At 44.7% G+C, this 12739-nt stretch overlaps 1 protein-coding gene across 4 annotated transcripts in view; it reads right to left on the reverse strand.

Annotated features, from left to right (window-relative positions):
• The window catches only part of pcnx1 (pecanex 1), a 39982-nt gene that overhangs the window by 26464 nt on the left and 779 nt on the right, over positions 1-12739 (reverse strand). For all 4 annotated transcript variants that reach the window (XM_061793705.1, XM_061793704.1, XM_061793703.1 and 1 more), the window contains exons 2-8: positions 10700-10914; positions 8921-9020; positions 8164-8200; positions 6297-6359; positions 3794-5434; positions 1506-1635; positions 538-734 (exon numbers count right to left, since the gene is read on the reverse strand). In XM_061793705.1, the coding sequence (XP_061649689.1) occupies positions 538-734; positions 1506-1635; positions 3794-5434; positions 6297-6359; positions 8164-8200; positions 8921-9020; positions 10700-10914 (2383 nt within the window). The remainder of the gene's footprint in view (positions 1-537; positions 735-1505; positions 1636-3793; positions 5435-6296; positions 6360-8163; positions 8201-8920; positions 9021-10699; positions 10915-12739) is intronic.

Here is a 12739-nt window from a genome sequence, read left to right on the forward strand (position 1 = left end):
CAAGAAACAACAATTTTTTTTCTTTTTTAAAATTTCCTAAAATGAATTGACCGGCCACTCCAAGTGCGGACCGTCAGTTGTCAATCCCTGACTTCAGCAGTTTTGCTATAAGGCGACCAATATAGGAGAGTCTGAATCTATAGAGTTGCACGCTTTCAGTGTAGTGCCACATGCCGGGCGGGCAGCATTGAGGTCTTTCTGTTAGCCCGGTTTTGGTGTTTAACATTATATTTTAGGATTAGGGTAGCTGACTTTTTGTTAGGTTTGGTTGAACATTTAATTCTCTTTACTTTCATGTTTCAATTTTACAGTAAACCTTTAACTGGAGTGACACAAAGAAGAGCTTTAAAAATGATCCCTGCAAAGCTTTGAGGTAGAGATTTTGCTTCTATTTGTTTTTGAAACCTATCAAATTAATTTTGGAAAATTGCTGGAGCCCTAGTCTGGAATGTATTCTCTGTGATAAAGAGGGTTTCTCTGTTCCCCTCCAAACCAAGAGAATCAAGTCAAAACATGCAACATGCACTGGCTCCCTACCGAGGTCGTCCTGCAAGCTGCTGGCGCCGACCGTCGAAGCCTTGTCCTGAGAGCCCTCCAGGTGTGCGCTTCCGTTTCTGGCCAGCAGGGAGGCGCTGGCGCTGAGCACCGTCACCTGGGAGGCGGTGCGAGACGGCTGAGTAGATATGGCCTGGCAGGCGGGAGGCTGGGAGGCCTGGCTGAGTGCCTCCTGGAGACTGCGGGAGATAAGTGGGGGAGGAACGTGAGAAGCCACGGAAGCCAGAAAGGAAAATGGAGTGCAATACAGAAATGTACGGTTTAGGACTATTAGTGGCTCTGACAAACTTACTGACAGGTTTAAGTTATTGGTCAGTCTAATACACTTACAAAGAGATTTGAGTTATTGGTCGGTGTCAGGTTGGATTTATTGGTCAGTCAAATACACTTCATATCAAGTTCTACTAAGCTTACATGTTTGAGTTACTGGTTGTTCCAATGTGTTTCGACATAAGTTGGCTTTAAGGGTCGGTCCAATACACTTACATACAGGTTCAAGCTAACCTTCCAGGGGCCCTACAGAGTAATTTTTTTTTTGGGGGGGGGGGGGGGGGGGGGGGGGGGGGCGGATGCGGCGGTTGTATTGGAAACACGCACTTGGAAAAAGAAGTGCTCTGGCCCTAAATACATTTTTAAATTCTGCATGCTCTCCAAATCACTTTAGGAAAGAGAGAGAGAAAAACAAGTAAATCCATGCGATACAGCAGGACCAGCAAATCATGCGCACTTGTGCAGAGATTGATTAGTCAGGCCTGGCAAAGTTGAAAGGACTCCATTCTTTGTCAGCCACCTAAAATGCGCTATTAAAAAGATGACATACACTATGACAGCATGGATAAGGTTGAAAAGGAACACATGCTGAGCAAGACATAAAAAGAATATGATGATTGTGTGATGCGCATGGCAGTCAGTGGTCACATGCTTACAGCGGGCCAAGAAGGACGCCATACCTGAGGGGAGAGCCAATGAGGGAGGAAGGCGGCGTGGGGTTACTACCCGCGTTGTGCCGTCGCCGCACCGCCTGCCGGCGAAACGTACTCCGCTCGCGGCGGAACACCACTGTCTCCTCGCTGCCCGGGGCTGTGACGGTGAGAGACAGGGTATACGGCGGTCAACGTGGAACGTTATTTTTCCCCAGACACAATTTGAGCGCTTCATTTGGAACAAGGCTGAGGATGAAAAGTCTCACATATGATGATCGCTTCCTATTTCAGCCTCAGCACAAATCGCTCGTTAAAAAACATTCTTAAAATGACTGCAATGTGAGATAAAGCTTCTTCTTTTTTTTTATATATGCTTTTTCAGAAACAGATTTTTCACGATTTTTGCCACATTAGTCCAAACGTTAGCCCAATCGCAAAATTGCCCAAGTCCTTTTTGAAAAACAAGTCGATTCACCATATGCATATTACCATGAGGTAGCTAACTGAAACTCTACACAGACATGAAGGAAAAAAATAATTTAGCAAGCAAATCTCTATATGTTTATTGATATTGTGACAGTATGACTTGGCAATTACGCCCGTAGTCTAACAAAAAAAAAATAATTTGTTCACAGGCCGGGAAAAACTGTTTAAGAAATATTTTTTGGGGTGAAAAAATGTTCTTCGTATTTTTTTTTTTGCATTCTTCCAGAATGTTTTTATCAAACATTTTTTACTATTTTCTTTCCACAAAATTACAGAAATGCTTTTGAGATTTTTTTTTGTGGAAAATGAAATAAAATAATAAATTTTTTCCCAACAATTTATCCATGGGAGAAATTTTTTTTTTCTTCAAATTTTTAGGTGTACCTACATTTTCCCAAAAATTATTTACAAAAATAATGTTTCATTCAAATAAAATTCACACATTTGTTCTTTCCTCCAAATATTACAATCCCTCCACCATTTATTTTCAAAGGAAAATTTTTCTCAGATAAAATAATACCCATCTATCTAAAAGTCTTATAAGTCACATTCTAACAAGAAAAAAAAAAAGAAAAAAAAGTCATGAGAAAGTAAGATTTTTTTTCCAATAACAAATAAAAAGCACATGTACCAAACAGCCAAAAAGCATTGGGACACATTACATGAAGTGAAAATGGAAGGAAACATGGCATGTCTGGTTCACCGACTCTAATCTAGTTCATCCCAAATACGTACGTTCTTCCAGATAAAACATCTCCAAACATGCCTTTATAGATCTTGATTTGTGCACCACGGAAAGAAAAGGACCTTTCCCAAAATGTTCCCGTTAAGTCAAAAGCACACAAGCATACAAAATGTCTTGAAAAGATAAGCTTTTAAAAGTCAGATGGAGTAGACCAATGAATCTGTGACTGATAATTAACAGTTTTAGAACACAAAAGCAACAAGCAAGTAAGATATCTATTTGCCTGCAGTTCCAAAGAATGTGGGGGGGAGGGGTAGCCCATTAGATTGTGTGTGTGTGTCAAAAATAAAGCGTTCAGCTGTTTGTCTAAGATCAACACAAAGGCGTGTGGCGTCATAAGCTACACAGGAGAACGTCAGGCTCGTGGAAACTCACTATGACAACATCACAGACGGGGACGTAAAAGCAATAGTGAATCAGGCATTGTACACCACAAAATACTCAAATGAATCGATTCATAATGAATCTAATCTAACAGGCCAAAACAGCCCAGTAAATTAAGCTTCATCTCTAGGGCAAATAAAACACCCCAAAAATTCCCAGCAAAAAAAAAATAAATTACTTTCCTCAGAAAAAAATAAAAAATAAAATTTGAAAAGGTTTTTTTTGCCCATTGAAAGAAATACTTCGAAAATGTACACTATTTAAAAAACAAAAACAAACTCGTCACCAATATTTCTGTGGTGAAAAAAGGCTTTTCACACTTATAAATGTTGCCTTTAAAAATACAGTTTTTCCTGAAATAAAATAGATTTTGAAATTTTTTTTTTTCCTCTCTCAAAAAAAGATTTTACCCTTCAAAAGTGAAAACAACTTTTTTTTCCACAAATAATTTGTATTTTTCATAAGAGTTACAACTTTTTCAGAAAATAATGTGATTTAACAACCCTAATGGCGTAACTTTAACCCCCAAAGCACTCCCCCCAAAAGAAAATAGCACTGACAAAAGTCAAGGATGGTGTCAGTGTGCCAAGACTGTGTCATCACGATACCTTAGGTTTACACAGCACTTTGGACCCATTTGAAACGTAAACTGGTAACAACGTACGGGCAGGTCAGCATTCACAGTGGTCTCACTACATACCCCGCATGCAAGAAGGGCTGGCGTCCTGAGTCTCCGTGAACACGGCCTGGTTGGGCAGACTGTTCCTGGAGCGCGTCACCGACTCGAGCTGAGAGGCGCGACCCATCAAAGAGGCGGCGTCCAGTACCTCCCCTTCTTTGGCTTCCAGGTCCGATTTGGAGGTGGTGAGGGGCCGGGGCCGGGCGGGAGCGCTGAGGCGTGTAGGGTCATTAAGGCAGGCGGCGGTGCCACTGTCCAAGCTCAACACCCGGGCGTGCGTCTTGGCGCTGCCTGTGCTGGGGGTCCGCCGGGAGGCGCGGCGCCTCCCTCCCGCCCGTGCTCCCGCCTCCAACGCTGCAGAGGAGGCCACATTGGCTGCAGTGTGCTTGGCTTTGAGGGCCCGGCAGAGCCCCTCGGGTGAGTGGCAGGAACGCGAAGTAGCGCTGGAGGAGCTATCCGTGCTCAGGTGGCGGGCGGAGGGTAGGCTGGAGGTACAGCTGAGCTCGCTGTGGTCGCTGGAGTCCTCCTCTCCACCGCCCCCGATGAACACGGCGCTACAAGGCTTGGCCATCCCCCGCTTCGACATGGAGTCCCGGTGGCGGCTGCTGTCAAAACTGCTCGCCCGTTTCTTGCTTGTCCGCCGCCGCCCACTGCGGCCGGCGGACAAGGAACAAGTCCTCTGAACGAGGTTGCTTGACTGAACGTGGTCGGTTGCGACCACTTCGACTGAACCAACGGCACTGGTCCTTGTGCCTGGCTCTTCTGAACTCCTGCTGCCCTGGGTGAGCTCGGGAGGTGCCGAGGACCCGGCTGTTTCTGGCTGGTTAGCAGTCAGCTCATTTGCGTGTGGGTTTTTATTGGCCTCCCTGGAGGGAAGGCTGCCAACGCCCCGAGAGCACGCCCTGATGTCGGCGTGGGCGGCCACCGCTTCCACCCGGTCCTGTGTCCGCTCGTCCCCCGCGAGTGACAGCAGGCTCTCCACGTGCGTGGAGCTCGTCTGCTCACTGTGGAAGCTGCTGATGGTGCTGTTCGTGTCACGGTCGGTGCCGCTGCAGTAGCTCTCGGTGGAGCCGCTGCTGCGCGTGCTCAGGCTGCGCAGGCTCTCTGCACTGCGCTCGCCCCGCCGGGATTTGCCCCCGACGTTGGGGCCCTTCCCGCTGCCACCCGCGTCCGCCTGGTACAAACCTGAGCCCCCCTCTCCGGCTTCCCTGGAAACGGAGCGGGATACCCTCTGTAGGTTTTTGTGCCTGTAACACTCCAGCCCTGAGGTGGAGGCCACTGCTTGGTCCTGCTGGTAGAGCCGCTCCTCTGCCTCCCGCTGCGGCCGGGCGGCCTCCAGCTCGCACACGGGATCCAGGCAGCCCCTCCTGGGGGGCGGATAGAGTGCAAAGTCCGGCAGGCCGGGTTCGGTGAAGGCGGACCCTGCCGAGCTGGAGGTCCGAGGCAGGCCACGTGAACGGGGCTCCTTCCTAAAGGTCTGCGACTGAGAGGACACATGAGGGGCGGTCTCCTCGTGCGACAGGCTACAGTGGTACGCGGTGGAATTGCAGAGCTCGGCGGGTTCTCGCGACAGCTCGGACGGACACAAGGAAGTGGAGGGCTGCAGAGAGCCAAAGGAGTCGTTGGGAACCAAGCAGTACATCTTTGTGTCTGAGAGCAGATCTAAAAACAAAAGGATCAAAGCATCATATATTTAAAAGGGGCGTCTTGTGCAAAAGTAACATTTTAATAACTTGGATACAAAGAGTTGGGTCTTTGGAGTGCCTTCCACCCATCAAGCAAGTTGGAAATTAAACAACCAATTAAATCCCAGAATGTGTTTGTGATGTCAAAATTCAGCTAATTTGCACAATACCACCACCACACCAAGTTTCTCTGCCCATCGACATGCCAGTTGGGCTGGGTGAAGATCCACCATTTTCAGGCAAGGGCCAGAAGAGCTGCACATATTCATATGCCCAGCATAGTTGTCGATGTGGGGGCGGGGCGGCACCTGTGTTTGCCGATGTGTTCGACACATGCCCGCACACGCACAGATCGTGCACTAATAGCTTAAAAGATTTTATTGTCGAAAATGCTATTGCGTTTTTTTTTTTTTTTTTTTTTTGCTTCAGCAAGTAGAAGGCGAACATGATTATATTATTATCAGAAGCTAATGGTGTTAACACTGTTAGGTAATATAATCTATGCTAACAATGTAGCCCTGCTTCATTTGGCTTTGACATGATAGTGCTTCAGCCACCGCGTCAAAGTGGTTCTTTCGCTCTGGAACTTCGTCCAACCGAGCTCATCATGTCATTGGCTGAGAAACTTAATGTGGGCGTGGTTATTATGTTAATTAGCTCTGTTGATTGGTCAAAGTGTGGAAGAAGTGCTGAATGGCTTGCTCACACACACATTTTTAGAAAAAGGCAGATCACTAAAGATTTACTTTGTAGGGACTAAAGAGACCCAAATATTGGAATACAAGCACGAAAACATTACATTTTCCATATGTCCCCTTTAAATGAACTTGCGTGCGCACCGTGATCGTGACTGCAGCTCTCCACCAGAGTCAAGCTGATGTCATCTGACGTCTTTCCCACATCTGCAAAGAAAGGACGGAAGCAATTAGGAGACGACAGCTTAAATCAATTATTAATACGTTCGGCGAGGTGCCGTTGTTGCCCTTCCTGTTTAACTGCCACCGTCTTTTGTTTCTCTGCACCGCCTACCTTTTGGTGACCTCTCAGTAACAGATAAGTCCTAGCACTCTTCCCAGAAACACTGCCCCCTCCTCCCCAATGAGGCAACGCTAATACCGGCATGTTCCCTCGAACTTCCCGATACCCTTTTAAGAAAAATCCTCTTTCAAAATCAGCATTTCACAACAACAGCGCTCATTTCCCACAGTGGCGTCCCTCTGTGATTGAGGCGAACATAGAGGATGAAAAGCTCTTCAGCTCACAGTACAATGGATCCATTGGGAAATTGCGGGTTTATTTCCTCCACTAAGCACAAATTTGAGAATCAGGAAGTTGTGTTTGGATAGATATGTGTTGGCTAGTTACGCGGAACACAATTTCCAACAATCATTGTCGAGGGGTAGCAGCAGAACCCACTACATTTTGTTGGAGGTGCCGAACTTTGTTTTCACAGCCAGTGATACAGCACGCTTGCATTGGAGCCAAGTGGGGTAGTCACCCACCAAAACCAGAAGATAGAGAACTGGGGAAAGAAAGCTTACCATGTGTGGCATGTTACGTCTACGTTGAAATAGGCATTACTGCCATTGACAGGACTGGAGTGGAACAGCATCACCCAGCACATTGCCTTCAATCCGGTATATGCACAACCCACTTCTGCATTCGGCAAAGCGGGTAAAAGCACTTTCTCCTTGCTTGGGTGAATGGCAAAGGGGAGCATGAAATAGCACCTGTGGGAACTGTAAACGTCTACAATGTCTTTTTTTCTTTTTTTATAAACAAAATGCCACCACAGAGCCACCAAAGACGACAAAAGCCGATGTTTAGGCTTTGTTTGTGTTTACATATATCATATCATATTTCTATAAATGACAAACATATTTATATACAGGTACTTTTTTTAGCAAGTTTGCCTTCAAACAATCATGTGATCAAACCGTAGTCATGCTCGTTAGCGACGCATACACAGGAAGTCACCTATCCCAATTTCCGCATTTCTCACATGACATTCTGCATATATAGCAGATTTTGGTGCAAATCCAGATAAAGGTGCAGCTGGAGGAATTTAACGACAGTTTTTGCTGCTACAGTCCGCTTGCTAGGGGGCCATGTTGGGCAGTGGCCCACCAGATCCAGGAGGAATGAAAATCTGCTGTGTGGCAGCAACACACCAATACAATACACATTAGTGCCCCCTGCAGGACTGGGGTGGAATGGCATCATGAGGCCTTGTCTGATGTCTCGACTGAGTTTGGAAAAATTTGGCCTTAAATTTTGGTGCAGCTCTGGATATAGATACTGGTGGAGCTGTTCCAGTCTGCTTGCATGGGGGACGAATGGGGCAGTGACCCTACAGATCGAAGAGAGAGAAAAAAAAAGCTTGCTGTGTGTGGCAGGTGACACCCAATTTGCAATTTGTGTTACTGACACCGACAGGACATGAGTAGAACCATAGTGGACGGCCCGTCATGATTTTTTTTTTCTTTTTTTCCAATTGTCTTGCCTTGGCAGAGGTCTGCACTCTACCCTCAACACCACAGAGTTCGTGTTAACTCTCTGTGGAACAAGCGCCTTGTCTAGCACGCGCCTCATCTTGTGACTGCGACGTTGAGTCAGACGGACGTGTTGGCCGAGCGTGACTCGGCACGTTGGGGAGGGGAGAGAAGAGGTTGGGAGGGGGTTTGGGTGCCACCACCGTTTCGTTACCTTTGGCTCCCGTCGTTCTCCTGGGGGTGGACGCCGTCTGGATTGGGAATGCAAAAGATGATAAATTAGAAGACGTGTTCCCGCAGGGTCAACTAATAAGGCGCCTGATCTTAACGAAGTGGAACATCCTCTCCTGTGCTGCCGGAAGCACACCTCTAAACTTTAAACCGGCTGACAGGGTGGCCAAGTCGAGATGAGAAGACTCTGAACTTCGTGTACTTACGAGCTTAATTGTCCCTTGACCAAGCTCGTACCACAATTTATTTGTATATTAAATCAATTTTATCCATTGAATTAAAATGCCATTCACCTGTTCGAGCCCCTCAAAAAAAAAAATGAGAAAAATGTTTCTCTGATACATTTAAATGAAAAAGATATGACTATATTGTATAAAAATCATAGTAAATCATAGTAATAGTAAAATCATAGTAAAAGATGAGAACCTAAAGTAATAGTTTCATAAAGTGTAATTACTCTCATCACTCACACTTTTTAAGTAGAAGTACAGATCCTTTTTAAAAAAACAAAAAACCTAAAAGTAATGATTCATCCCCTTAAGTAAAAAAAAAGTAGACTCAGAAATGTACTCATACAAAATAAAAAATTAAAATGAATTTTTACAATACCTGTTTTGATAACGAGGCACAATGGAAAAAAAAAAACATCATGATATAATGGGAAGGGGGTCAAAAAAACACTGGCTATCAAAACTGTACTTAAGTACAGTAACTTCCCACCACTGCAATAAATGAATTACCTGCTGCTCCATCCCAATGTAGGAGTTCCGCGAGCTGCAGTCCACCGGCGGGGTCTCTTGCCTGATAAAGTCGGCCATCTCGATCCCCCCTCCAGGGTCGCTGCGCACACACGCTTGTGTTAAGCATTGTCCTAGTGTGTCATTCATCCCAATCATGCTCGGTGCAACTGTCCACCGCCGTCGCACGTCATTCATCTCCATCCTTTCATTCAGTCAACCTGATTGAATGAAGGGCGTAGAGATTACGCAACTCAAAAAAGGGTTTGTTTCTCACAGCCTCAACGAGTGAAATAAGGGACAGTAAAGAGATTTCAAGTGATGTAAATTAGCGGCAGGGTCTAGATTTAGCCCAGATGTGCTTTTTCAACCAGGCTGTAATGACCGAAAAACAAACAGCCTTGCCAGGGATTGTCTATAAATCATTTCCATGCGCCGGAGATGTTTCGTAACCGGGGTCAAGCGGTTTAGATAAACATCCCGGGAAACGGTCACATAGAGACATAGCAGCAACAACAACAACACCTTGAGCGCACAACATCAGCTCTGTTTGTCAAAACAACCTGGACTCCAGATGTGTGGGCAAACGACAGCTGGGCATAGCGGAGCGCGCTTCTTTTTGTACTCCTCCGAAAGGGTCAAGCCAAGGGCCGCCACTCTGGAATGTTGATACGAGTCACTCAGTCCGGTTGAGGGCAATAAAATAGTGCAACCTCATTGGTTTTTATTCCTTCTGCCGGAGCCTTTAGACTTGGTGAAAAACATTAAAAGGGGACATAATATGTAGAATGGTCCCAGGTGAAGTTTAAACATTAAAAAAAGAGAATTATATTTAATAGAAACATAAAAGTCTGCTAGCTTAATGCTAACACACAATGACAGTTGTTTAAAAAAAAAAAAACCTTATTACATGTGTTACTGTTTACACAAAAGAAAATCCATGTTTAGCATTTTGTTCCCTTGCAGTACTGAATGTGAACCAAACCATGACATTAAAACCAAAGTATGAAGGGGACCGCAATCGTTTTGGCGGAGAGTTACACCCCTAACTACTACCAAGGGCCCCCGGGGATATTTCATTCACTATTATCCATTGTCCCTGCAAAAAAGAACTATTGTTCTTTCTGACTGTGACCATATGCAATTTGCAGGAATTTAGAACCAAAGTGTCCCTTGCTTGAGCCATTTGAGTCTCAGGAATTTAACACCAGTGACTCCGTGGATGTTTTCCAAACCTTTTCTTCCCAAGACAGGCTTCTCATGCTGCCAAAGAACCGAGAAAACCTAAGTTGTCTGGGGTTTTATGCCCCTGGCAGGGTCACCCATGGCCAACAGGTTCTAGGTGAGGGACCAGACAAAGCACGTCTAAAAAGACCCCCTATGATGAGTAAATTGAAGGAATCATGTTTTCCCTTGCCCGTACACGGGTCACCGAGGCCCCCCCTTCCCTCTGGAGCCAGGCCTGGAGGTGGGGCTCGAAGGCGAGCGCCTGGTGGCACAGCCCAAAAAGGTAACGTGGCTCCCCCTTCCCATGAAGTTAGGGTTAGGGACCCTAAGCCTAACCCGAGCGCAGTGGTTCTCAAACTGGGATCCCCGGTGCCCCAGGGGCTAAATAGTTCACAATAAATAATGGCAAATCACTTTTTAAAAAAATGCATACTAACTGTACATATGATTGCCAATGAAACAAATATCATAAAGCAACTAAAATGTCTTCGCTGCATGGGGTCCCTGGACCCAAAATTTTGAGAACCCCTGCCCTGAAGACACCCAAAAACCTACCCCGGGCCGTTGCTGTCCTGACGTCGGGTGGCGCCACTGTCGCGCGCCCCCTCGACGCCGCCTCGCCCACCCTGCGTCTTCTTGGCTTGCAACTCCACCACCTCGCCCTCGTCCAGGGTGTGGTGCAGCCGGTAGATGACTATCTTGAGCAGCAGGAACATGATGGCGATCACGCCGCAGTAGATGCCCACGATGACCATGGTGGACGGCAACGCCTGCCATGAGATTAATGAAATGATGTCGTTTATGATATGACATGACATGACAGCCCACCTCTCCCCACCCAGCATCCACGTCTTCTGTCGGTGTACTTAAAATACCCGCTGCATCCGTTCGTGCAGCTATAGCACGTTAGCAGGTTATAAACCACAGAGCTGACCGGCGGATTTCCACTCTCGGAATAGAAGGCAAGCCTCAAACTAATTTGAAACACTCTGGATATGGAAGTCAGCATGCCCGGAAAGCGGACACTAGAAGTGTTGGTGCAGTTGTGATGGTTTTAAAATGTATTTAATGAATGTGTGGAGTGTTTTTAATCCTCCTGTTGTGCTCGTTTCTCAGGAACAGCAATCATGTTTGTGGGTCAATTTGACCCAAATCTGTCTGAATAAAAATCCAAATAAAGAATGCTTCTATCTCATGATCATTTTATATGTGCCCTGCAGTCAACTGGAATAGGCTGACCCTAATGAGGACAACAACAACCAAAAAATAGAATCAGATTAAATTAGTAGAGTTTTTGGTGATACTAGCCACCATTCTACCGATTTTTTGCTTTGACTTTAAGTCAATTTAAGCGCTGTATGGTGGCAGTGAACTCAATTCAACTCACTTAAAAAGAAGTAGCCGTTTGGCAAATAGTGAACATTTAATCAAAAACAGGCTTCCAGTTGTTTAACGCCACTCCTAGTGAAGGTTTACTGTCAAATTAAACATTAAGCAGAGAATTACACCTTGTGTGTTTAAAACAACCACATAACTTATCCTTAGGAAAGTGTGCCTCACTTAATGCTGACAAACAACGCAAAATGCTTCTGACATGCTAACGGTTAGCATCGATAGTCACTTTTAGAAGCAATGGGTATTTGAACACAAACTCTGGAGCAACAAATGTACGTAGATAATATAACAATACCCACAGGTGTATAATCTTTATTCTAAGAAAAATACTGCTATTACAACATCTTACTGCGTGACTTACAGTAGTAGAAGTACTATTGTTCTTCGTTTGTGTCTGCATGACTGTATTATATTGCCTCCCGGTGGCCAAAGCTGGCACACCAGTATGAGCAGCACAATGAATTGAATTGCAGCATTAAATCATGATGCACAAAATGTTTAATTCTTTACATTCTATTTAATGATGTTATTATTACTCTGTTTTTATAAAATATAATATTAAAGAGTGCCATTTTTCCTTAGCAAAAAAAAAAAAAAAAAAACTAGAACTGTTTAATGCAATTTCCATTCATTTCAATGTGGAAAGAGGATTTGAGTTACGAGCGTTTTGAGCAATGAGCATGGCCACAGAAAATGGGTTAAAACACACACATGCAAGTGCACACACGTACGCACTTTCTGTCACTCTCACACACACACACACACACACACACACTTGAACTAATCAGAAGAACATCTAATTTATAGTTCTATATTTAAGAGCTTATATTAATTTAGCTTTTTTGTCAAAACATATTTTACAGAAGAAGGCGTTATTTTCCATTTAAAATTTTAGTATTATAATATTTTTGTCTATTTGTATATTCCCCTAATAGTTGTCTATTTTTTCTTTGCTGTATTAAAAAAAAGTTATTTTCCATCTAATATTTTTGTCTAATATTTGTTTTTCCCCTAATATTGGTCCCTTTTTTTCTAATATTGGTGTGTGTGTGTTTTTTAGGATGGATATCGGTGTTCCCCCCAACATTTTAGGGTGGAGGATGGTGTTTATTTAAAAAAAAAAAATTAAAAAAAAAAAAGGGAAATAACTCAAGGTCATTTGGGTCCTGTGTAAATTAGACTGTCACACATTAAAAGAAG

Source organism: Phyllopteryx taeniolatus, chromosome 13 (assembly GCF_024500385.1).
Source record: "Phyllopteryx taeniolatus isolate TA_2022b chromosome 13, UOR_Ptae_1.2, whole genome shotgun sequence".
NCBI lineage: Eukaryota > Metazoa > Chordata > Actinopteri > Syngnathiformes > Syngnathidae > Phyllopteryx > Phyllopteryx taeniolatus.